Source organism: Podarcis bocagei (genome assembly GCF_964188305.1).
Source record: "Podarcis bocagei genome assembly, chromosome: 8".
Lineage (NCBI taxonomy): Eukaryota > Metazoa > Chordata > Lepidosauria > Squamata > Lacertidae > Podarcis > Podarcis bocagei.
This window is the reverse complement of record NC_138133.1, coordinates 90,729,753-90,755,868: the sequence shown is the minus strand read 5'-3', so window position 1 is coordinate 90,755,868 and position 26,116 is coordinate 90,729,753. Positions and strand designations below refer to the sequence as shown.

Below are 26,116 nucleotides of genomic sequence, written 5' to 3'. Positions count from 1 at the left end.
TCAATTTGAATTCAGCCTGATCTTTTATTCCCCTTCTTCCCTCCCCCTCCCCTTTTTATGAAGATTACCCGCTCTGGGATCCCACAGCTAATTCTCCCCTGGTCTCCTCGCTGGCCCAAATAGGACTAATTTAGCCAGCTAGCCCTGGTGATCCTCTAATGTTTATTGGATAGATTTTGCCCCTAAATTGATTTTTGAATTCTGAATTTATTGTTATTCACGCTTTATACCGTATTTTATGCTGGGGTTTTTTATAGCATCAATTAAGTGTTTTAAATTTGTTGTTAGCTGCCCTGAGCCCGGTTTCCTGAACCAGGAAGGGCAGGGTATAAATAAAAATGTACTATCATCATCATCATCATCATCATCATCTAAGAGCAGCCCTGTTGGATCAAGTCCATGGCCCATCTAGTCCAGCCTCCAGGGTGTGGAAGAACCGCAAGGAAATAAGTACAAAAGCAACTCTCCCCTCTGGTGGGTTCCAGCAACTGGTACCCAGAAGCATTCCTGCCTCCAGCTGTGGAGCCAGAGAACAGCCATCCTCGCTAGTGACCATAGATAGCCCTCTTCTCCACGAATTTCCCCTTCAAGGTTGATGACCATCACTGCCTCTTGTGGGAGTGAGTTCCACAGGTGAACAATGTGCTGCATGAAGAAAGACTTTCTTTCATCTGTCCTGAACAACATTCAGCTTCCTTGCACGCCTATGAGTTATAGTATTATGAGAGAGGAAGAAAAACGTTTCTCTGTCCCCTTTCTCCATGTCGTGTATAATTTTATAAGCCTCTATCATGTTGCTCGCCTTTTCTCTAAACTAAAAAGTCACAAACGCTGCAATCTTCCTTCAGGTCAATGTTTCACATGATCTATCGCTCTTTGATAAAATGAACACAAGTGACTAAACGTATTTTAGTAGCAAGTGACTAAAAGGGTTCAGAAATGGCATCATTTCTGAGTTCTGTGGTTCTCATTTGCTTCTGAAGGTGTGTTTGGAGGAGGGAGGGGGCAGCCGTGGCTTTCCAGATACCATTGGCCTCCAGCTCCCATCAGCCCCCAGCCAGCATGGCCAACCACCGGGCGTTATGGGAGATGTAGTCCAGTGACACCAGGAGACCCACAGGTCCCCATTCCTGGTTTAGAGACAGAATCGAGTGGCACAGAGCGAGGGAGCAGGGGCAGTTGCCTCGGGTGCAAAATTGTTAGGGGTGCAAAATTTCAACACCCGGTGCTGCCTCCATACAGCTGTGTGTTTTCATTGCTGAAAACGGCTTCTCCATGTGAACCAGGAAGTGACCTATCTAGACGCAACAAAAGGACTTCTTTTCTTATCTCTGTGGCTGCAATCTCCTGGGTGACATGGACACTGTTAGGCAGCTGAATGTGTGTGCGTACTCTGTCTGTTTCCCTCCCACTCCACATCCACTTGGCCCCGGGAGCTGGCAACCTGCGCTATGACACTGACAGAATCCAGAAGACCTCTGCTGCGACAGCGACCAACTCCAAACCACTGATGGATACAGCAACCCCACGTCACTTTTTCAGACTAAGAGGTCCTCAAAGTGCTCCCTATCAGATGCGAACTCTTGTTATTTCAAGATCCGGAGACTGGGAATCCTTGTGGACCAGACTTCTCTCTCTCTCTCTCTCTCTCTCTCTCTCTCTCTCTCTCTCTCACACACACACACACACACACACACACACACACACACACGTACACTTGTCCCAGCCAAAGATTAGCCCACCATGGCCCATTTGATAGGCAGAGTCTATTGCAGGTTCAAGCTGGTCTGCCCAGCCTCTCTTCCACACCTCCAAGATGGCGCAACAAGACAAGGGTGAGAAGGAGAACCCCATGCGGGAGCTGCGCATCCACAAACTCTGCCTGAATATCTGTGTTGGGGAAAGTGGAGACAGGCTCACCCGGGCAGCCAAAGTGCTGGAGCAGCTCACAGGCCAGACTCCTGTTTTCTCCAAAGCTCGATACACAGTCAGGTCCTTTGGGATCAGGAGAAATGAGAAGATAGCCGTTCACTGCACTGTACGTGGGGCCAAAGCTGAGGAGATCTTGGAGAAAGGGTTGAAGGTGCGAGAATACGAGCTGAGGAAGAATAACTTCTCTGGCACCGGCAACTTTGGCTTTGGAATCCAGGAGCACATTGACCTGGGGATTAAATATGATCCTAGTATTGGTATCTACGGCTTGGACTTCTATGTGGTTTGGGGCAGGCCAGGCTTCAGCATTGCTGACAAGAAGCACCGAACTGGTAGCATTGGGGCCAAGCACCGAATCAGCAAGGAGGAAGCCATGCGTTGGTTCCAGCAGAAGTATGACGGCATCATCCTTCCTGGTAAATGAAAAGTTTCCAGTATAAAAAGTCAATAAATTTTTCCACCATATTTTTTTTAAAAAAGCATGGTCTGCCCAGGCCATGAGGCCAGTCTCCTGTGCTCACCATAAGGAAAAGGTGTTTGGCCTTCCCTGGGATGCATCCCAGGTTGTGGTGGCAGCAGGGGAGATTCCTTGCCAAGAAAAATCCCTTCCCAAGGGAAGCAAGACAGGCTTATTGCCTTTCACACTACCTGATGGAGGAGCGGGCAGATTACAGAAGAGCAGAAAGAAGCAGGATGCATTTCAGCCTAGAGGGTGCTCAAAATATTGGAGGGCCCCCCCCCCCACAAAAATGGGCAATGAGCCATTGCCCCGGATCTCATCAGCCACAGCCCCCAGATTAGTTCCAGGGAGAAGAAGGGTCATTGTGGAACCTTCGACCCCACTGTATGTTTCAGGCAAAAACTGGCTTGGTATCACTTCACTCGAACGGCTTTAAGATTCGTTTGAAAAGGGAGTAGGGCACCGATCCTCCGTCCAACTAGGTCACACATACAAAGCTGGGCTAGGAGAGGAAGGGAGGAATCTGTTTATGCACTGCAACGGCTCTCTTTCTGCATGAGATCTTTCTCCAGAATTTCCAGCCAAAAAGGGAAATCGGTTGAGTATATTGGTCTGGAGAAAGGACCCCAAAAACCCTGTGATTTCCCCCCACGCCCAGAGAAAACACAAGACTCTCCTTTCACAACAAAGACCTGTATAGAACTTCACAACACGCCTCTACAAATATAAATGTTTTGCTTGTGTGGTTGTTGTTTTTTGCATAATAAAAGCACCCAGGCAAGCTGGTTTTACAAATCGCTTTGAGACCCAAAACTGGCCTTGACTATCAAAGAAATGACTTTGCAAAGAATCTGGGTTCTTTCCCCTCAAAGAAAATTCTGCTCAGGAAAGAAAGAGAAACTGTCCTCTGCCCTCGTGTCTCCAAAGTCTGCAGGAACTTCCCCTCTCTCGGGACAAAGTCAGGCATGAGATTTAAGCCCCTCAACCAACAATCCCCAAATTGGCTTTGAAACACCAGAGCCATCTATCAGCAACCATCTCCCTTAGCTCTGCATTTTGGCACCCTTGGGAAAACCAACTGGCCAGGTGGTCCAAGCTTGAGGTGGCAAAGTTTCATAGGGACTGGGGTGCAGATCTATATCTTAGGTTTCTATCTGGTCTCTCTCCCTGCTTCCAGGTGAAGCCAGCACAGCCACGCTGAGCCTGAGACCCAGGCAGACGTTTCTGGATGACGCTCCCCCTGCAGTGCAGGCCAAGGGAGCTGAATTAGGAGCTGGTGAAAGGCTGAAAGGGAAAAGCTCCTTTATTGAAAAAAATAAAATAAAACCACAAAGCTGCGCTCCTGGGCTGTGTGGGAGACTGGGGTAGCCTTCATCTCGCAAACCCCACTTCTCACATAAAACAAGTGGGCAGTCCCTCTGGACAAATCCAGCCGAGCCTTTGCCTGTCTGTCTCGGTGCTGTGTCTTCCTGAGTTAGTCGCCAGGGTGGCTTCGAATCCCTGAGGCGTGTGTGGCCGAGGCATTATCCGCTGCGCAGGGCTCTGCTCGAAGGTGTTGCCATCCTCACAACCTGGGCTTGATCTGCAAAGGCTTCCCTGGGAGAAAAACAAAGAAAAGAGAGAGTTGTTTGTTATCAAAAGAGGCCTGAACTCTTACAACCCGGCGTCAATCGTTGATATCATCCGCAGGAGCATCACTGGCCATTTTTTTGAGTTGGGGAGTCTTGTTTGACAACAATGAGAAACCGAGACTTCAGTGTCATCAGCCCTGTCCCGTGGAACTCTCTGCCACTGGAGATTCAGCAGGCACCCTCTGTGCCAACTTTTAAACTGAAAACCTTTTGATTCCTCCAGGCCTATTAAGAATGCATCCTTCCACAAGGAGTAAGTGATATTGGTTTTTAAACTTTTTAATTGTTTTATTGTATGTTTTAAAGTTTTTAGTGCTGCAAACCCCTTGGATATATATATATATTTATGAAACAGTGGCACGGAAATATTTTCAGAAATAAACCAAAAGCGAGAAGGACACACACCCCTCTTGGCATTTGGGAAATAGATTGGATCGCTTGATCTTTCTCATCCTGAAAATGCTGCCTGACCTGAGCAATGATTGCCCTGATGTTGCACCGTGTCTGTTTGCCATCCATTCCGCACAAGCCCAGTTCTCATTTGTCAAATCCTGACACACACACACACACACACACCCCTTTGCCACAACTGCCAAGCCCACTGGGCTGCTAGTCCACAGTGAGGCAGGTGCACTGATGCATCTGCAAAGCTCTTGGGAAAGCAAGGTTATCCCAGGCATCGTTCTGGCTGCCTAACCTCAAAAAAGGACATTGTACCACTGGAAAAGGTTGGGAGAAGGGCAACCAGAGGGATCAGGAAGGATGGGTCAACTGCCCTAGGAGGAAAGGGTGCAGTGTTTGGGAGAAAAGGAGAGGAAGGATCTTAAAGGTAAAGGTAATGGGACCCCTGACCATTAGGTCCAGTCGTGGCCGACTCTGTGGTTGCGGCGCTCATCTCGCTTTATTGGCCGAGGGAGCCGGCGTACAGCTTCCGGGTCATGTGGCCAGCATGACTAAGCCGCTTCTGGCGAACCAGAGCAGCGCACAGAAACGCTGTTTACCTTCCCACTGGAAGCTATTTATCTACTTACACTTTGACATGCTTTTGAACTGCTAGGTTGGCAGGAGCAGGGACCGAGCAACGGGAGCTCACCCCGTCGCGGGGATTCGAACCACCGACCTTCTGATCGGCAAGCCCTAGGCTCTGTGGTTTAACCCACAGGTCTTAGGTTCTAATAAAAGGGGGCTTATTTTTTAACTCAGGAAGGAAACCTGGCGCCCACTGTCATTGCCATTACCCTTCCCCAGAGCTATAGTGAACGGGGAACTCCATGCGGGGAACCCCATCCAGCTCAACGTTGTTTACACCGGCAGGAGAGCTCAGTGGGTAGAGCATGAGACTCTTACTCTCAGGGTCGTGGGTTCGCGTCCCATGTTGGGCAAAAGGTTCCTGCACTGCAAGGGGGTTGGACTAGATGACCCTTGGGGGTCCCAACTCTGCAATTCTGCGATTCTTGTCACCGGAAATCAGGGCACCTTAAGCCCTGCAGAGGAGCGATTCACTTTCAAAGACTCCAACGCTCCTGGCTCCACACACATTAAACGGCAGGGTGAATTAGCAGGATGGATGCGCGAAGGGCTCAGGTTTGCTGACAAGGTCAAGCTGCTCAGGATGACAAAATGCAAAACGCCAGAAATGGAAGAAGCAGCGTCCCGGGGAAGAGGATGGCGGGTCTTAACAAGCCAGGAGAGGCAGGGAAACGTTCCGGCTGACGGAGGGGCTGCTCAGGGAAGCGACTTTGTGGGCAGAGGGCCAGACTTGGGTTCGAATCCCGGCTTAGTTGTGAAACCCATTCAGCAGCCTGCAGCCTCTTTCTCCCTCTGCCTGACCTACCTCACAGGGCTCCTGGGAGGATAAAATGGGGACGGAGGGAAACACATTGCCCTGAGTTCATTGGAGAAACAGCAGGATAAGAATGTAGGAACAGAAGTAAACAATACATTTAAGAATCCCTCTGAAAATACTGACTCCGGGCAAAAACTTATCACACTTAGAATTTCAAAATGTGCTTTGTGCATTTGATGAACTGAAGGGGACAGGGAAAAACCTTCAGAATTTATTCAAAACCTTTTTTAAAAAAACTTTAATTTCTCAGTTACCAGATATGTTGAGAAAACTCTTTGACATCTGGTGGGAGGGCGTTCCACAGGGCGGGTGCCACCACCGAGAAGGCCCTCTGCCTGGTTCCCTGTAACTTGGCTTCTCACAGTGAGGGAACCGCCCAGAAGGCCCTCGGAGCTGGACCTCAGCGTCTGGGCAGAACGATGGGGGTGGAGACGATCCTTCAGATATACTGAACTAAAAAGTCACAAATGCTGTTCTTCAGATCAATGTTTCACACGATCTCTCTCTTTCATAAAATGAACACATGCCTACCCTTTCAGACGTCAGTCGCCCAGAAGGGTCAGAAACGATATTCTGTGGTTCTCACTTGCTTCTGAAGGTGCATTTAGAGCAGGAAGGGGGCAGCCGTGGCTTTGCAGATCCCGTTGGACTTCAGCCCCCCCCCCATCAGCCCCCAGCCAGCACCGCCAACCGCCGGGCATTATGGGAGATGTTGTCTAGTGACACCAGGAGACCCACAGGTCCCCATTCCTGGTTTAGAGACAGAATCCAGTGGCGTGTGGGGAGAGAGGGCTCCAGGGGCGCTTGCCCCGGGTGCAAAATTGTTAGAGGTGCAAATTTCCACTTGTTTCTGTGTGTTCAGCACATGCCCTCTCTTTTCCTGATATAAGAAGAGCCCTGTTGGATGAAGCCAGTGGCCCATCTCGTTTTTGCCTCCAACTGTGGAGCCATCCTGGCTAGTGACCATTGAAAGCCCTCTTCTCCATAAATCTGTCCATCTAGATTGGGGGCCATCCCTGCTTCCTGTGGGAGGGAGTTCCACAGCTGAACAATGTCCTGAGTGAAAAAGGACACATTCACCCAGTGCTACACCAGCTGCACTGGCTCCCGCTGGAGTACAGGATCAGGTTTAAGGTGCTGGTTTTAACCTTTAAAGCCCTAGGACCCTCGTACCTATGGGACCGCCTCTCCTGGTATGTCCCACGGTCTTCAAACCAAAACATCTTGGAGGTCCCGGGCCACAGGGAGGTTAGGCTGGCCTCAACCAGAGCCGGGGCTTTTTCAGCCATGGCCCCGATCTGGTGGAACGCTCTGTCCCAAGAGACTAGGGCCCTGCGGGACTTGACGTCTTTCCGCAGGGCCTGCAAGACAGAGCTGTTCCACCAGGCCTTTGGCCAAGGCACAGCCTGACCCCCTCCTTTGGTAATCCGCACAGAACTCTAGCCCAATGGTTGCCATTAATTCGATTTTGAATTGATTTTAGAATGCTGTGTTTTATTGCTGTTAGCTGCTCTGAGCCCGGCTTCGGCTAGGGAGGGCGGGATAGAAATATTATTATTATTATTATTATTATTATTATTATTATTATTATTATTATTATTATTATTATTTTATCTGCCCTGAACTTTCCAACATCCAGCTTCCTTCCACGTCCACGAGTTCTAGTATTAGGAGCGAGGAAGAAAAATCTTTCTCCGTCCGGTTTTGCAAACTTCTATCACGTTGCCTTTTCTCTAAACGCGAAAGTCACAAACGCTGCAACCTTCTTTCAGATCACTGTTTCACGTGATCTCTCTCTCTCTCTTTGACAGGCACCAGAAGCTGGGATGCCCAGAGGGTGTGCAAATAATAAATGAGGAAGGGGCTCGATCTGAGGAGGGGGTGATTGCCCAGCTTAGCCCCCTGTAGCGGCTCAGATCCGGGACTGGTGGATGTCTCTAAGGCCTGAGAAGCCGGGACAGGTTTTACATTACGTTGCCTGCCAAGTCGCAAGGCTTCAGGTTTCCAAACCGCCCCCCCCCTCCGCTGCCTGGAAAAGAACAAGGGACACCCATCTCCAGCGCGTCCCCCCCCCCCCCAGCATTGAACTTAACCCGGGTGTCACGGCCCCTGCTGGAATGATGCTCCTTTTGAGGGCCTGGTTCCAAGAAGGATCTGGGCTTTATATCGGGAAAGGCCTTTCGTGCCGGAGATTCTTCACGTGGACCCCGCTGGGCTCCCCCCGCTGGGAAACCGCGGGTTCCTCCTGCAGCAGCGCCACCGAAGATGCATGAGGAACGTGGCCAAGTCTCCTCCCCGCCTTTTAAAACTTGGTTAGACAAACTTTGGGCAGAGCTGTAAGTGGCGGTGGCATTGATGCATGGCTTTTTGAGCTAATTTATGTAAAATAAAGAGGGCTCATTTAGCACCTTTCCACCCTTAATATAACAACCATACATCAGAGGGAGGCCTGGCAGTCGCCCCCGACTTGGCCATTAGTCACCTGCGATGCCGGCTAATGCCGCGGAAAAGGAGTCAGCAGCAGGGGAGCAGACCTCTGGGTGCCCACCCGTGTGGGGGCACGAGAGGCACCGAGGAGGCGGCAGATCCGTCAAGGTCAAGAGGAGAGCAGGCATCCTTCTAGATCGGGCTTCCTCAACCTCAGTCCTCCAGCTGTTTTGGGCCTGCAACTCCCATGATCCCTAGCTAGCAGGACCAGTGGTCAAGGATGCTGGGAATTGTAGTCTCAAAACATCTGGAGGGCCGAGGTTGAGGAAGCCTGTTCTAGATAGTCTTCAAGGGCTTTAAGCAAAGGATCACTGTTGCGCTGGGCCCCCTCCAGCCACCCTTTCTCCCATGCATTCAGGATGATCTTTAGTTCGCAGAAAAGGCAACGACGAGGTGTCATGGTATGGTGTTTCTCAATCTTGGGTCCCCGGCTGTTGTCGGACTACCACTCCCATCACCCCTAGCTAGACAGGACCAGTGGTCAGGATTGTGGCGTTTGCGCTCCTAGGCGACATCATGCTGGGTCATGAGGAAAGGGTTAAATGAGTGTGAAGTGATTGGCAAGTGGGAACCCAAGGGGAGGAGTTGGAGTTAGAGTTAGTGTTGTTAAGGAGTCAGTCGGGTGTTAGAGAAGAGAGAGGGAGGATAAGTCTGTGGGTTGGGATAGTTTGATGTGAGAGAGTGAGAGAATCTGTTAGGAGTCAGATAGACAGTTGGGATAATCAGAAGTTATTAGGCCGGTAAAGAAACTAGGATTAAGAAACTGACAAGAAAAATTATCTGAAACCATAAACTTGTTAATGCTTATAAAATAAACTTGTTTATTTGGTTTAATGTTAACAACTGTCTGGACTAGTGTGTAGCTGAGAGAAACGGGTTGGTGGCAGCGGGGAAGCGATCACAGTGGTGGCACAGGGATCAATAGTCCGTCAAACGTCCGGGGACCCTGTGTGATTGCCACAGGGATGATGGGAGTTGTAGTCCGACAACATCCGGGAACCAAGTCTGAGAAACTTGGCTATAAAATGATGCATAGCATGGAGGAAGAGGGGAGAGAAAACTTTTGCTCCCTCTCTCGTAACACTAGGACTTGTGGGCATCCAGTGAAGCTGAATGTTGGAAGATTCAGATGAAAAAAGGACTTATTTGCGTAGTGCATAGTTAACCTTTGGAACTCCGTCCCACAGGAGGCAGCAAAGGCCACCAACTTGGATGGCTATGAAAGGGGTTTAGACAAATTCATGGAGGATTGATGGCTATCGGCCACGATGGATGTGCTCTGCCTCTGCAGTCAGAGGTAGCAAAGCATCTGAATACAATTTGCTGGAAAATGGAGGGGAGAGGGCTTGCAGGCTTCCGGTAATAATAATAATAATAATAATAATAATAATAATAATAATAATAATAATAATAATTATTATTATTATTATTATTATTATTATTATTATTATTATTATTATTATTATTTATTTATACCCCGCCCATCTGGCTGGGCTTCCCCAGCCACTCTGGGTGGCTTCCAAAAAAATATTGAAATACTGTAATGCATAAACATTAAAAGCTTCCCTGAACAGGGCTGCCTTCAGATGTCTTCTAAAAGTCTGGTAGTTGTCGTTCTCTCCTGTGAGAACAGGGTGCTGAACTTGATGGGCCAATGGCCCTGATCCAGCAGGCAGATCTAAAAATATGTCGTATAAACACAGACAACTGGGAAACACTGGCCTGCGAGCGCTCCAATTGGAGAACAGCCTTTACCGAAGGTGTCGTGGGCTTTGAAGACACTCGAACTCAGGACGCAGGATGCAGGGAGAAATGTGCTAAGAGGAAGGCACGCTTGGCAAACCCTCACCCCTAGCTGTCAACTTTTCCCTTTTCTTGCGAGGAATCCTATTCGGAATAAGGGAATTTCCCTAAAAAAACGGGAAACGTTGGCAGCTATGCCCTCACCATTATCAACTCCCTCCCGGAAACCTATGTCCCCACTGTGGAAGGGCGTGTGGATCCAGAATTGGCCTCACAGTCACTTATGGACTCACTGTTAAGACCGTGTTCATGGTCTCGGCTACGAGGAATCGCCAAAGAAGCAGCAGCAGAAGCTCATGATGGTGGCAACACATGACTTTGCTTTCAGTACAGTGGTACCTTGGGTTACAGACGCTTCAGGTTACAGACTCTGATAACCCAGAAATAGTACCTCGGGTTAAGAACTTTGCTTCAGGATGAGAACAGAAATCGTGCTCCAGCGGCACGGCGGCAGCAGGAGGCCCCATTAGCTAAAGTGGTGCTTCAGGTTAAGAACAGTTTCAGGTTAAGAACAGACCTCCGGAACGAATTACTTAACCCGAGGTACCACTGTATAGTGAATCTGAGAATGCAGAGGATCCTACTGGCTGCAAAGTTCGTGTTTCCAGTGCCAGAGGAGAAAAGAAGTTACGAAGCAGCGTTGACTGAGGGGGGGAAACTGCATCTGTGACACTCGCCCGAGCTTTGCTTGCTGGGGAGAAGAGTAAGTTTTCAGTGGGGAGAAGAGAAAGGGGTGCAGGGAGCAGGCAGGGACTGGCCAGAAAGGGGAAAGGATGGAGGTTGCCCCAGAAGTAGCACGCGGAGATGAGCTCTCCGTTTTGGACCACCTCTATTAACAGTGTACCTCCAGAGGCTAACATTACAGATCAGACTTCCATAGCATGATAAATATGCAACATGGTCGCTCCCGCAACTGCCCCTGCATCAGGGAGGGCCCTTAGATAAATAAATTAAAAAAAGAGGGGGAGATTTACAGCTGCAAGACAAGACCGGCGATATTTCCTGAGCCATAATATTGGCAGCTTTTCGTTTATGCTCGAAGACGGTGCGGATAAAAGAAGACAAGCTCAAGAGCGAGGGAGGGAGGTTGCCGCCATGGGATGCGAGCGAAGGCGGCCGAGAGGGAGTTAGTTGCCATTCATGTCAGCCCCACTTTCCCCCCTGGGGGGCTGGTGGCAGAGGGCTCTTTAATCGCATTGTTTCTTCCTTCCCCGGAAGGACAGCGCTCCTCGTAAATCCAGGCGTGGAGTGGGGGGGGAGCGCGTGGTGTTATTTATTTATTTATTTACGAGGCGCTATGAAATTCTTACAGGCACACTGTAAAATTGTCTGTCACTTCCCGCCCCAGAGTCTCTCCCCCCCCCCCCCACAAACGACGAGAGGCCCTGGCGGAACATTAAACAGCTAAAAACTCTCATCTGTGTTCTGGCTGAACTTAATTACGAATTGCAAACAGAGAGGGGAGAATTTTAAAAACGTACTAAAAGGAAGCAACGCGTGTGCGAGACGAGGAGGGTGGACGCCCGGAATTTTAACCAGATTTAGATTAATTTGGTTCCGCTTCTGCCCTCTTGACCCACCCCCCTTTGGATCACGGCTGCTTTCCCCAACCCTTGTCACACTTGCATGTTTTTTGCGTGCACAAGTACGCACACTCTTGCACGCTCGCAGGTACAAGTTGGTACGGGGGAGAGAGCGAGGATCCGTTAAATTTCGGAGGTCCCTAATAAGAACTTAAGGAAACAGAAAACCCAGGCCATTCCTGCCTTCACAATAACCCCGACTCTGGACTTGCATCTTGAGACCGTAAAAGGAATGGAGGCCTCTTGAGCGGCTCTGATAAAATGTCCCCTAAGTGCCACATTTAAAGACGCAGTGTGAAACAATGGCGTAAAAGTCAACAAAACTGGCTCTGTATGAAAAAAAGATAGGATGTTATTCAGCCAAAGGCCTGGTGATCAAAGAGGAACATTTTCGCCTGGTGCCTCAAGGTGCCTATGACATGTTGTTGTTGTTTAGTGGTGTCCGCCTCTTCGTGACCCCCTGGACCAGAGCACGCCAGGCACTCCTGTCTTCCACTGCCTCCCGCAGTTTGGTCAAACTCATGCTGGTAGCTTCGAGAACACTGTCCCACCATCTCGTCCTCCGTCGTCCCCTTCTCCTTGTGCCCTCCATCTTTCCCAGCATCAGGGTCTTTTCCAGGGAGTCTTCTCATGAGGCAGCCAAAGTCTTGGAGCCTCAGCTTCAAGATCTGTTCTTCTAGTGAGCACTCAGGGCTGATTTCCTTCAGAATGGAGAGGTTTGATCTTCTTGCAGTCCATGGGATTCGCAAGAGTCTCCTCCAGCACCATAGTTCAAAAGCATCAATTCTTCAGCGATCAGCCTTCTTTATGGTCCAGCTCTCACTTCCATACATCACTACTGGGAAAACCATAGCTAGAACTATACAGAACTTTGTTGGCAAGGTGATGTCTCTGCGTATGACATGCCCTCCAACATTTCTACAATGAAAACAGGGACATCCTATTCCATAACAATAGTTTTAATATTCATATCCTGCCCATCTGACTGGGTTGCCCCAGCCACTCTGAGCGGCTTCCAACATATATAAGAACATAATAAAACATTAAAAACCTTCCCTATACAGGGCTGCTTTCAGATGGCTCAGGGGTTGGACAACTCCATACTCTCCATCATTTCTCAGATGAAAATAGGGATATCTGAATGAAAAATGGAACAAGATCAAATCAGAAACCAGGGCAGCTTCTGTAAATCCAGGACTGTCCCTGGAAAATAGGGGCACTTGGAGGCTCTGGTATAATGAAGGCGGCAGGTGAGTTTCCCTGGGGAGAGCATTCCACAGATGGGGAGCCACTGCAGAAAAGGCCCCGTTCTCGTGTTGCCACCCTCTGGACCTCTCGAGGAGGAGACATATGAAGAAGGGCCTGGGATGATGACCACAGAGTCTGGGTAGGTTCATATGGGGAGAAGCAGTCCTTAAGGCTTCCCCTGGCCTAGAGAGTCTGGCGTAGCTATTTTAGGTGTTCCCACACGCCTGGAATTTCCTGAAAAGGTGAATAAGAGGTGACATAATAGGAGTTTATAAAACTATTTGTGGCTTGGAGAAATGGACAGAGAAAGGTTCTTCTCTCTCTCTCTTAACCCCAGGACTAAAGAAGCAGATGGGGTTGGAATGACTTTGATGTAACTGCAGTGTATTGAACCTGGTGCAGGGCTCTGTCCCCATGATAACCCTGCAACGTGGGCCAGCATCTTTCTGTTTGTTGCAGATGAGGAACGGGGCCCAAGGCAGTGACTTGGTCAAGCCCCCAGTGGGGTTTTAAATGCAGCTTCTCTTTGGAGAATGGGAGGAGAGCCAGGGAAATCTCCCAATTTCAGCAAAGAGACCCACTGAGTATTAATGGTCTCAGAATCAATACAGGATATGCAAAAAGAGGAAGACTAATCTGAATGAGTAATCATTTTGAAATGCAACACCATCCATTATAAAACACGAGGACAGCAAATGAAGGAATATCCAGAAAGCAGAAGCCTGGTGCCGCTTCAATGAACAGGCTTCGAGGTTTGCTGCCATTTATCAAAGAGTTTTGCAGATATGGGGGGGGGGGTTCATTCTTGGGTGGCCCGATAAATATCCTGCATCGAGCTGAGCAAGAGGAAAGGACTGTACCTCTGGCCTACCTCTCGGAAGGCAGCGTCCCTGCAGAAACTACGGCAAAGCCCCCGCCTGCCCACCCGCCCGCAAGCCCCTCGGTTAAAGTTCCTGGTAGATCGTTCAAATTGTGCGATCCATCTTGGTGGCAGACGACGCAGTCACTCACTTGTTCCTGCCACCCTCCGTATCTCGGGAGCGGCACAATCTATCTTCCGGGAACCAGGTATATAATTTCTAGTTAGTGAAAGCTCCGCTAAGAAGCCCCTTTTTCATTATGATGATTGAACAGCTTCGAGCAAAGGAGACTGCGAGGCTGGGAAGGAGAGCGGGAGCCAGCCGCTGCGGCGGAAACCCAAGTCGCTTCTGCTGAGCTTGTCACGCCAGCGAGAGAATTCGCGCTTCCAAGATGCTCTTGTGCTTTTCATGAAAACCAACACACATTTTTCCTGGGCCTGAGCGGCAGGCGGACAAGCCGGGCTTAAGAATGAAAGTGCTGTTGGGTCCAAAAAGCGGAAACCAAGCTGCAGCGCTCTGCCGAAATGGTTGGCTTTTGTTCTTCCAAAAACAGCTCTCCGTACGGCAGGTTTCCCCAGTGTGGCAACCCCTCAGAATAAGAGAAGAAGAGTTTGGATTTGATATCTCGCTTTATCACCACCTGAAGGAGTCTCAAAGCGGCTAACATTCTCCTTTCCCTTCCTCCCCCCCAACAAACACTCTATGGGGTGAGTGGGGCTGAGAGACTTCAGAGAAGTGTGACTGGCCGAAGGTCACCCAGCAGCTGCAGGTGGAGGAGCGGAGACGCGAACCCGGTTCCCCAGATTACGAGACTACCGCTCTTAACCACTACACCACACTGGCTCACAGTGTGAGTTGATGTAAAAACCCTGGGCAGTTGCCTCACCTCGGCAAGGATATTGTAGAGTTGGAAAAAGTTTGGAAAAGAGCAACCAAAATGATTCAGGGGATTTTTCCCTACGTATAAAGGTAAAGGGACCCCTGACCATTAGGTCCAGTCGTGACCAGCTCAGGGGCTGCAGCACTCATCTCACTTTATTGGCCTAGGGAGCCGGCGTACAGCTTCCGGGTCACGTGGCCAGCATGACTAAGCCGCTTCTGGCGACCCAGAGCAGAGCACGGAAACGCTGTTTACCTTCCCACTGGAAGCTATTTATCTACTTACACTTTGAAGTGCTTTCAAACTGCTAGGTTGGCAGGAGCAGGGACCGAGCAACGGGAGCTCACCCCGTCGCGGGGATTTGAACCGCTGACTTTCTGATCGGCAAGTCCTAGGCTCTGTGGTTTAACCCGCAGCGCCACCCGCGTCCCAATAGGTTACTATTATTTATTAAATTTATATACCAATCTTCCTTGGAAGATCAAGGGGTGGTTGACGGTACAGTCATACCTTGGTTTGAAGTAGCTTCAGGTTGAGCTTTTTCGGGTTGTGCTCAGGAGCGACCTGGAAGTAACGGGGCGCATAACTTCCAGGTCTTGCCGCTCGCACATGCGCTCAAAATGAAGTCACGTGCATGCGTGGAATAGGCGAATCACGACCTGTGCATGCACAGACGCGCAGACGTGGGCTGCATTCGCTTCAGGATGCAAACGGGGCTCCCGAACGGATCCAGTTCGCATCCAGAGGTACCACTGTATAGAAACATAAAATACATGATGCAACAATAACAACAAAAATATTTGGGACTTTTTAGCTCAGGGACAAGGTGAGCAAGAGGAAACATGATAGAAGCTTAGAAAATTGGACATCACATAGAGATAGTGGAAAGAGAAAGGTTTTCCTGCCTCTCCCGGAACACTAGATCCTGCGGATATCCTAGGAAGTGAATGTTGGGAGTCAGGACAGAAAGAAGGAGGGCCTTCTTCACACAGCTCCTACAAACTTGGATGTCTTTTGTAAAAAAGTAATCTGCATTTTAAAAATAATAATTAAGGAACAAAAAATTGTTTCAGAACACCAGTCGCTGGAAACCACAGGAGGCTTTTGCTCGAATCCTGTTTGCAGATTTCCCAAAAGAGGCATCTGTGAAGACCGGATGCTGTTTTCATTTTCCAAAATGTCTGGAGGGTGCCGGGTGAGGGAAGGCTGCTTTAGAGACATCAACTGGAGCTCTTCTCGTGGGGAATGCTTACCAGGACTCACCAAAGAGATACAGCAACTGCCCAGGTCTGAGGGACATTTGAAAACGGAAAGAGAAGCTCCCCACTGGAAGAGCCCAAATCCAGCCCCCGCTCCAAAGCAGACTGGAAGGTCAAATCCTGAGCTGCCCAAGTCCACAATCCAAACATCCCTCACAGTTCAGAAACCTGAACTGTGCATTGCTCTCGTTTTATTTGTATCACGCTCTATGCAGAATGAGCATCTCTGGAGAGTTTTTCTTTAAATCTTGCTTGTTTCGCTTGCCTCCGGGTGACTGAAAAATCCCTCATTTTGTCTATTTAATTAGGCAACGGTTCACCATTTGCACACAGGCTGGGGTGAAGGAGATGGCTTTACGACGGTGAATTCAAAGCTAAAAAACGATTGCCCAAAGAGCTGATAAACGCACTTCTTAGGAATGCTACTAAAACGACTTATCCCTAGCTGGTAAATGCATGCCCAAATATTTCACGTTGCCTCTGGAAGATACTCACATTTAGGCCTTGATTAAACTCGGGGTGAAGGGGGGGGAAGAGAGAGTGCTTGCGTGTGTGCAAACAGCCACCCAAGAATGTCTCCCTACGAGATGTTGTTGCTCAGAGATGATGCATCACTTAAAACACCTCAGAGGGCATTCTAGGCTATTCTTGGAGGTCATAGCAGGACACAGAGGAGGATGAGAAGGAACGCAAGTTGCTGGAAAACCACCGGAGGGGAGAGGGCTCTTCGCTCAGATTTTTCTTGCAGGTTTCCCACAGGCTTCTGGTTGGCCACTGTGAGAACAGGAGGCTGGGCTAGATGGGCCCCTGGCCTGATCCAGTTGGGGAAGGATAGTTTAACCTTTCCCACTCCCATGCACAGTTTTATAATAATATAATAATAATTTATTATTTGTACCCCACCCAACTGGCTGGGTTTCCTCAGCCACTCTGGGCAGCTTCCAACAAAATATTAAAATACAGTAATATATCAAACATTAAAAGCTTCCCTAAACAAGGCTGCCTTCAGATGTCTTCTAAAAGTCTGGTAGTTGTTATTCTCCTTGACACCTGGTGGGAGGGCGTTCCACAGGGCGGGTGCCACCACCGAGAAGGCCCTCTGCCTGGTTCCCTGTAGCTTTGCTTCTCGTAGTGAGGGAACCGCCAGAAGGTTCTCGGAGCTGGACCTCAGTGTCCGAGCAGAATGATGGGGGTGGAGACGCTCCTTCAGGTATATTGGAAGATTGAAGCTCCTTGACATCTGACAGGAGGCGGGTGCCACCACCGAGAAGGCCCTCTGCCTGGTTCCCTGTAGCTTTGCTTCTTGTAGTGAGGGAACCGCCAGAAGGCCCTCAGCGCTGAACCTCAGAGTCCGGGCTGAACGATGGGGGTGGAGACACTCCTTCAGGTGTACTGGGCCTTTGAGGCCGAGGCCGGGACCTCTCACTCGGGGCAAAAGGTGGTTGCTGATGGAACAAAAGCCATGCTGCCTCTGTTTCGCCTCTGTTGCTCAGCCTGAAGGTGGAGAGGACGCCCCATTTCCCCCGAGGCTGACGCTCCAGGTGTCTGCGCCTTGCCCCCCTGGGTCAGGGCCTATTATCTAGGAACCAGCTCTCATGGCCGTGGCAGAGACCGCCAGAGGTAATCCAGCCGGCGGAATGACGGAATCCCCCAAGCATTTTTCTGGACGCTTGGGCAGGGCGGCGGTTAGCACAAATCTCTGGTGACAGAGGGCTTGTATGCTTCACGGCCCCTCAATTCCACTTGTCAACTCGTTCACAAACACAATGGTTCCGTCTCGCGACTCACTGGCCATAAAATGCAGCAGATGAGCTCCCTGTTAGCTGACAGGATGCAGCCAAACCTGAAGCAGGCGGGGAGTGATCCATTACGGGCCACCAGGAGCGGAAACCGACAGCAGCCCCAGGAAAGGCAACCATGGGCTGCAGCTCCAGAGAAAGGGGTCTTGTCGGGGGTCTTCTCTGCCTCGTATCATGCTGTTACACTGTTCCCCCTAGAGGCCTAGGGGGCTCTAGTTCTGGCTGTCATGTGTCAGGACCTGTAGATCTCAGTTCTGGCCCCTCACTGCCATTCGTCTTTCTGCAAGCTCAGGGCATCTTTCTGCATGCACCTGGAGGCGCAATTTGGGATCCTGGGAATCATCATGTTTGCTTGAAATCAAAAATCAAGGTTCTAGCCCTCACACATATTCCGCACTTGTGTGGCTTGAACTTCACTTGGAACACTGAACACTAGTCAGGACACTTTTTGGATTTGAGTTTGGATTTGATATATCCCTCTTTATCACTACCCGAAGGAGTCTCAAAGCGGCTAACATTCTCCTTTCCCTTCCTCCCCCACAACAAACACTCTGTGAGGTGAGCGGGGCTGAGAGACTTCAGAGAAGTGTGACTGGCCCAAGGTCACCCAGCAGCTGCAGGTGGAAGAGCGGAGATGTGAACCTGGTTCACCAGATTACAAGTCAACAGCTCTGAAGCAGTACACTACACTGGCCCTGCTGGGTGAGACTAGTTTCCCTGGAAATCTTGCTTGCAACCAACTCCTTCTGCCTTTGGTCTTGCCCTGCCCTTCTGGCTTATAGGATTCCTGCTTAGCTACCTGACCAGAAGCCTGACAGAGCGTGTTTCCAGAGTGAGTCCCAAACCTGCTGAGAGAGAGAGGGAGGGATGGGGCAGAGAGAGAGAGAGAGAGAGAGATGCAACTACCTTGCAGCTCTGTAAATTCGCAGTTCTGGCACCAGAGAGCTGCCCTCTGTTTCTGGGGGCACCTGGGCGGCCGCCAGCAAATCACTCAGCCTCAGCTTCCAACCTGTAAAATGGGAATGGCATTCTTCTGCACGGGACAGCTGGCTGAGCTAAAAACTCTCTTTGTAAATGAAAAGCAGCTTTTCAAATGAGAAACAGCAAGTAAGAGGAGGGAGCACCCCTCTCAACAGCAGAACAAAAGTTTCCTTCTCTCACTGTGTGTCTATGGACAACGTTCATCCTCACATATAAGATAAGATAAGATAAGATAAGATAAGATAAGATAAGGTAAGGTAAGGTAAGGTAAGGTAAGATAAGATAAATAAAATAAATAAAATAGTAGTGACCAGGTGGTCAATTCAAGAGTCACCCTCGGTGTGTTTTTTGCAGCTGGGGCCAGTACCACTTCTAATTTGCATCAGTCTTGCTGGCTGGGGATGGAGAAAGGGGCTGCTTCTATGAACCTTCCTCTCCTCCACTGCTTCCTGTGGGAGGGAGTTCCACATTTAACCATGTGCTACATGAAGAAGTCCTTCCTCTTCTCTGTCCTAAATCTTCCAGCCTTCAGCTTTATTTTATGTCCATGAGTTCTGGTGTTATGAGAGAGAGAGACTTTTCTCTACGCACTTTCTCCATGTCATGCATCAGGAAATAAACTTCTACAAGTTCTTGCCATGAGAGAGGAAGAACAACTTTCCTCTACCCACTTTCTCCATATCATACCCTTCTATCAGATGTCTTCTCCAAAGTGGCCTTTGTGTAGAGACAGCTCGCTCAAAGGCTCGGCAGCCATTCTGCTTCTCGCCTAGTGACTTCTTTCTACCACCGTCCATTCTCTGTCCTCTCTTTTTTTTTTTATTTATAAATTTTTATTGGGACTTCCAGAGCAGCGTGCTAGAGAGACGGGTGGAGATCCGCGCTCCTGCAATCTCAAGGCAGACCTGGTGCCAGAGAGGGAGAAACGAGGGACTAGGCATTCTCTGTCCTCTATGTTCATAGAATCATAGAAGAGAATCATAGAATCATAGAGTTGGAAGAGACCACAAGGGCCATCGAGTCCAACCCCCTGCCAAGCAGGAAACACCATCAGAGCACTCCTGACATATGGTTGTCAAGCCTCTGCTTAAAGACCTCCAAAGCAGGAGACTCCACCACACTCCTTGGCAGCAAATTCCACTGTCGAACAGCTCTTACTGTCAGGAAGTTCTTCCTAATGTTTAGGTGGAATCTTCTTTCTTGTAGTTTGGATCCATTGCTCCGTGTCCGCTTCTCTGGAGCAGCAGAAAACAACCTTTCTCCCTCCTCTATGTGACATCCTTTTATATATTTGAACATGGCTATCATATCACCCCTTAACCTCCTCTTCTCCAGGCTAAACATGCCCAGCTCCCTTAGCCGATCCTCATAAGGCATCGTTTCCAGGCCTTTGACCATTTTGGTTGCCCTCCTCTGGACACGTTCCAGTTTGTCAGTGTCCTTCTTGAACTGTGGTGCCCAGAACTGGACACAGTACTCCAGGTGAGGTCTGACCAGAGCAGAATATAGTGGCACTATTACTTCCCTTGATCTAGATGCTATACTCCTATTGATTGTCCTGATACCAATGAGCAACTTCACCCCACCTGCAGCCTGCCTGTGTTTTCGGTGGTGGGGAGCTGCCTTTGGGCTTAAGTCTTCCACTCCAGCCTCAAATCTGTCAGGGATTCTTTAGCTGCGATTCCTGCATAGCTCTTGGGGTCCCTTCCAACTCCCCAGTTCTATGACTCTATGATGCATCTCAGTCCCAGCGACTCCAAGGCCAAGTAAATAACTAGTGTGGGAGGGTGGTGAATCTGGGCTTGTCAGATGCAACCACTGGAACAGGAAATATTTCCAAGTCTCTCAAGTGAGATTTTAATGCCCTTTTCTCTGCGTTGCAAGAGGAAAGAGCTTTCGAAGACCGTGCCACGATTAATCCAGAAAAAGTGAGGATCACAGGCCCGCCAAACGCAGGAGGCTTGGCAGATTTGAAAGTTGCCAACAAATCAATAAGGAGAGAGGAGATGATTGGGGGGGGGGGCGCGCGCTGCAGACACAATTAGAGGCACACAAATGAAGAGATCAGAAAGCACATTCTCAAAGAGCTCCCTGTGGGACGGGAAGGCACGGGTTGCATTCTGAACGAGTGCTGGCTAGGGAGCAAGGGGGGGGGTGGCAGAAAGTTTAAAAAATTGAGTCGTGATAGAGCCTCCATTGGTCAGGGTAGTGTACCTTTGACTCCCGTGGGCTGACGGGACATGGCTCTGGCACCAGGCCCTGCCTGCAAACTTCCCACACAGCTTCTTGCATGTGTTTCCCCCTGTAAAATAATTCCGATTCTTCAGAATTGCAGCTATTTCTTCCTTTGCTGCCGCATTTGTAGGCAGCGATGCTTCTGAGTACCAGTTGCTGGAAACCACAGGGGGGAAGAGGGATATTGTGTTCAGATGGCTTCCCATAATGAGCATCTGGTGAGAACCTTGTGAGAGCAGGATACTGGAATGGATGGCCCATTGGACTGGTCCAGAAGGGCTCGCTTTTCCACCTTCGCCGCATTAAGCAGCTGGTCCCTTACCTTTCCCGCCCCGACCTGGCCACAGTGATCCATGCGATGGTCACCTCCAGGCTTGACTACTGTAATTCGCTCTACGTGGGGCTGCCCTTGAAGCTGCCCCAGAAACTCCAACGGGTGCAGAATGCTGCAGCGAGGGTCCTCACGGGGTCTCTGCCATTGGAGCACATTCACTCAGTGCTTTACCAGTTGCACGGGCTTCCCAGTGGAGTTTTGGGTCAGGTTCAAGGTGCTGGTTTTGACCTTTAAAGCCCTTTGTGGCTTAGGGCCCTCTCTTGGTCTGCCCCACAGAGCACCTTAAGGTCCATGAATAATCATAGTTTAGAGGTCCCAGGCCCTAAGGAAGTCAGACTATCCTCCACCAGGGCCAGGGCCTTCTCAGTGATGGCTCCGACCTGGTGGAATGCTCTGTCCCAGGAGACCAGGGCCCTGCAGGATTTCACTTCCTTCCGCAGGGCCTGTAAGACAGAGCTATTCCACCTGGTTTTCAATTTGAACTTAGCCTGATCTTTTATTCCCCTTCCTTCCCTCCCCCTCCGCTTTTTATGAAGATTACCCGCTCTGGGATCCCACAGCTAATTCTCCCCTGGTCTCCTCGCTGGCCCAAATAGGACTAATTTAGCCAGCTAGCCCTGGGGATCATCTAATGCTTATTGGATGGATTTTCCCCCAAATTGATTTTTAATTCTGAATTTACTGTTATTCACATTTTATACCATATTTTATGCTGTTTTTTGTTGCATCAGTTAAGTGTTTTAAGTTTGTTGTTAGCTGCCCTGAGCCCGGTTTTCTGAACCAGGAAGGGCGGGGTATAAATAAAAATGTTCTTTTTAAAAACTAGTTCCAAGACCTAGTAGTTCTGGAGGTAACCTGAATGTTTGCAGGCCAGGTCTGCGAAAAGCAGCACTGCGCAGGGGCTGGGGGTGGGGGTGGGGACATTTCCATGCCTCCGTGACCTTTCTTCTCCAGGAATCACAATTCCTCCTCCTTCTATGCGCTGCTCTTTGCCAAAAAGATTCCACATTTGAGAAAGATTCAAGACGCGAACAAACTAAGGGTCAGTCTGAAACGAATGGAATCAGTCTGAAATGAATGGAATCACTAACGTAGGTCTGTTAATTTCAACTGGTCTACTCTGAGCAACCCAGAGGAAAGTCACACAAGCTACCTCAAATAATTGGTTCTTAAGTGCAGAATCTGCGTTTTCCGACAGGGGAGTTTCTGTCCCAGGGAGGGGCCGGCGGGCGGGCGGGCAGGCAAGAACGGACAGACAAGACATCCGCCGCTCCACGAACGTGCGCACGCTACCTGCAGCTTGATAGACTCTGCATTAGGAAAGCAATTATATTAGAGGTTTGTTAACTCAATTATGAAAGTAGTTTGTGATGCTTTTTAATTAACTCATTTCGGCACGCCTGATGGAGCATGGGTTTGCCAGCGTGGATTTGCCAGATGAGACAGAGCCTCGACGAGGGGACTGGGCCGTGGTGTGAAATTGGGAAACGGAGGGAGGCAAGCAGTGGTGCGCCTGGGTGTGTCGGAACACACACTGAAGGATGGAGGCAGAGAGCTCAGCCCACCGGGGCCTTTTCCTGCCTCGCTGAAATGAATCGGCACACCTGAGGCCTCCGAGAGCCGACTCCAGACTCCACAGGTCTCCCTGCAATCAATGGGCTTTTCTAAAAACTCTGAACATGAATTGCTGTGGACGCAGGCAGTGGTGGAAGAAGCTGTGCCACTTACTTACTTTTCCTATTTAACGTTTTGCCTTAACAAGAGTCCTGGCATATTACTTACTATTTTTGTTTGTACCTAATGAGGTATTAGGGACACGGGTGGCGCTGTGGGTTAAACCACAGGGCCTAGGACTTGCCAATCAGAAGGTCGGCGGTTCGAATCCCCGTGACGGGGTGAGCTCCCGTTGCTCAGTCCCTGCTCCTGCCAACCTAGCAGTTCGAAAGTACGTCAAAGTGCAAGTAGATAAATAGATACCGCTCTGGCGGGAAGGTAAACGGCATTTCTGTGCGCTGCTCTGGTTCGCCAGAAGCGGCTTAGTCATGCTGGCCACATGACCCAGAAGCTGTACGCCGGCTCCCTCGGCCAATAAGGCGAGATGAGTGCCGCAACCCCAGAGTCAGCCACGACTGGACCTAATGGACCCTTTACCTTTCATGAGGTATTATTTTAATATTCCTTGGTGAATTTGAGGGGGGGAAATGTCTCTATGCTTACATTGTTGCTAAAACAGCTGCAAAATCCCCACAGATGCTAACAGGAATTGCTGCAGGATAGAGAGGGCTGGAACTATCAGGGGCAGCAGCGATTCTACCTGCCTTTCCCCCTCCTGCCCCACCTGGAACCCTTAAAAGGAGGAGCTGCTGTCTAAGTGCTTATTCCTGCTCCCTCTTGATGGTTTCGTGGGGAATAATTGCTTGCCTTTCTGGTAGGAAAACAAACGCATTTTGATACTTCTGAAATGTAAAGATTTATTTTGATCGTTATTGATTTGCATTCTGTCGCATGCGCATTGATAGGTTTGTGTTCGCATCTGCATTGTTTCTGAGCCGCCTTGGGGGGTTTTTTGGCCAAAAGGTGGCATATTAATAAATAACATGACAGGAATGAGATTCAAACCCCTGCCCTCCCCTGCCCATCTGTCCCCCCACCCACCCTCCCCTGCATCTGTTTCAGCAGAGCGGAGCCCCAGAGAGACCAGCTTGCCACTCTCCCAAATACCGAAAGGCAGATGGCGCCTGGGACGCAACAGCCCATCGCAGGGAGGAAACGAAACTCCAGAATCTTGCGTCGGGAATAAATTATGCAATCATATGATCCATGATGCTATTCCTTCCTTGGAGGTAATTTAAGCAGAGGTTGGATGGCCATCTGTCATGGATGCTTTAGCTGAGATTCCTGCATTGCAGGGGGTTGGGCTAGATGACCCTCAGAGTCCCTTCCAAGTCTACTCTTGATTCTATGATTATAAACCCAAGGGGTGCTGTTGTTGAGTCAGGGAAGCTCTGAAACACTTGGATCAGTAAAAGGGATACCCGAGAGCAGTGCTCCTCTTGCATGCTGTAGGTATCCCAATGTGAAGTCTGGGATACAAAGGTCCATATAGTTCAAGCTATTTTTCCCCCAGTAGTGATGTATGGAAGTGAGAGTTGGACCATAAAGAAGGCTGATCGCCGAAGAATTGGTGCTTTTGAATTCTGGTGCTGGAGGAGACTCTTGAGAGTCCCATGGACTGCAAGAAGATCCAACCTCTCCATTCTGAAGGAATGCTCACTGGAAGGACAGATCCTGAAGCTGAGGCTCCAAGACTTTGGCCACCTCATGAGAAGAGAAGACTCCCTGGAAAAGACCCTGATGTTGGGAAAGATGGAGGGCACAAGGAGAAGGGGATGACAGAGGACGAGATGGTGGGACAGTGTTCTCGAAGCTACTAACATGAGTCTGACCAAACTGCGGAAGGCAGTGGAAGACAGGAGTGCCTGGCGTGCTCTGGTCCAGGGGGTCACGAAGAGTTGGACACAACTAAACAACAAGAACAACTCTGATAAGCAGACTATTCACTGCTAGATTCATTAAGTTTCTAGTCCTCATCATCAATTAAAACAGCTTGGGGGCTCAGAGCACTCCAAGTGGGGCAGAGCTTTTAAGGGGGCAAGGGGTTCAGGAATTTACCTTATTGGCCACGAAACTCTCTATTCTCCACACCCTGTTTTTCCTCCTTCATTTGTCTCTTTTTGCCTCAAAACACAATTTCAGGTGCCTGGGAAATTGTTTAATTCTCTCTGCTGATACTTCAAATCACGCTGCCTAATGCCCTTCTTCACACAGCGCATGGTTAAACTATGGAACTCGCTCGCCTCCCACAGGAGGGAGTCCATTTCCCAGTCACTTTCCTTACTGCAAAACATCTGATGGGGGGAGCAGGTATGTTGTGCAAGACTGTACAGTGGACGCTAGGGTTGCGAGCGTGATCCGTGCGGGATGCACGTCTGCAACCCGCAGCATTCGCAACCAATGTCTGCATACACGTGGATTGCGATTCGGCACTTCTGCGCATGCACAAAGCACAATTTAGGGATTCTGCACATGCGCACCAGCTGAAACCCAGAAGTAACCCGTTCCAGTACTTCTGGGTTTCGGCAGTCCGCAACCCAAAAAAACGCAACCTGAAGTGGCTGTAACCTGAGGTATGACTGTACAGTACAATGTATCTGCACAACCAGAATCTGCTGGTATGCAATTGAATTCCATCGGCAAAATAGAGACTGCCTGGAAGTGTGTGCTGGCCAGAAACAGTTTTAGCCAAGTTTCTCTCTCCCCACAATGAAGCAACTCAGCCTCGTTGCAAAGGCCTGCTGAGGACTGCTGCAGCTATTGTCTGGTTCAGGGAGCTGGCAGGTGGCAGAATAATAGATCTGTAGAATTGCAGAGTTGGAAGAGACCCCCAAGGGTCATCTAGTCCAACCCCCTGCAATGCAGGAACCACAGCTAAAGAATCCCTGACAGATGGGATTCTTATTCTGTGAACCGCCCTGATATCCCCTGCACTGGCTCCCAGTGAAGTACAGGATCAGGTTTAAGGTGCTGGTTTTAACCCTTAAAGCCCTATACGGCCTAGGACCCACGTACCTACAGGACCGCCTCTCCTGGGATGTCCCACGGAGGAACTTACGGTCTTCAAACCAAAACATCTTGGAGGTCCCAGGCCACAGGGAGGTTAGGCTGGCCTCAACCAGAGCCAGGGCTTTTTTGGCCGTGGCCCCGATCTGGTGGAACGC

The 26,116-nt window shown here is 49.7% G+C and overlaps 1 protein-coding gene and 1 pseudogene across 2 annotated transcripts in view; one reads left to right on the top strand and one right to left on the bottom strand.

Annotated features, from left to right (window-relative positions):
- The first annotated feature begins 1,801 nt into the window (after window positions 1-1,801).
- LOC308592666 (large ribosomal subunit protein uL5 pseudogene) lies at window positions 1,802-2,396 on the top strand (annotated as a pseudogene). The gene has a single exon. The product of its transcript is annotated as a large ribosomal subunit protein uL5 pseudogene (transcript).
- Window positions 2,397-3,069: 673 nt separating this feature from the next.
- Window positions 3,070-26,116, bottom strand: part of ZC3H3 (zinc finger CCCH-type containing 3) — a 269,931-nt gene continuing 246,884 nt past the window's right edge. Inside the window, exon 12 of the mRNA XM_081204465.1 lies at window positions 3,070-3,988. Within this exon, the coding sequence (XP_081060591.1) occupies window positions 3,957-3,988 (32 nt within the window). The 3' untranslated portion in view covers window positions 3,070-3,956. The remainder of the gene's footprint in view (window positions 3,989-26,116) is intronic.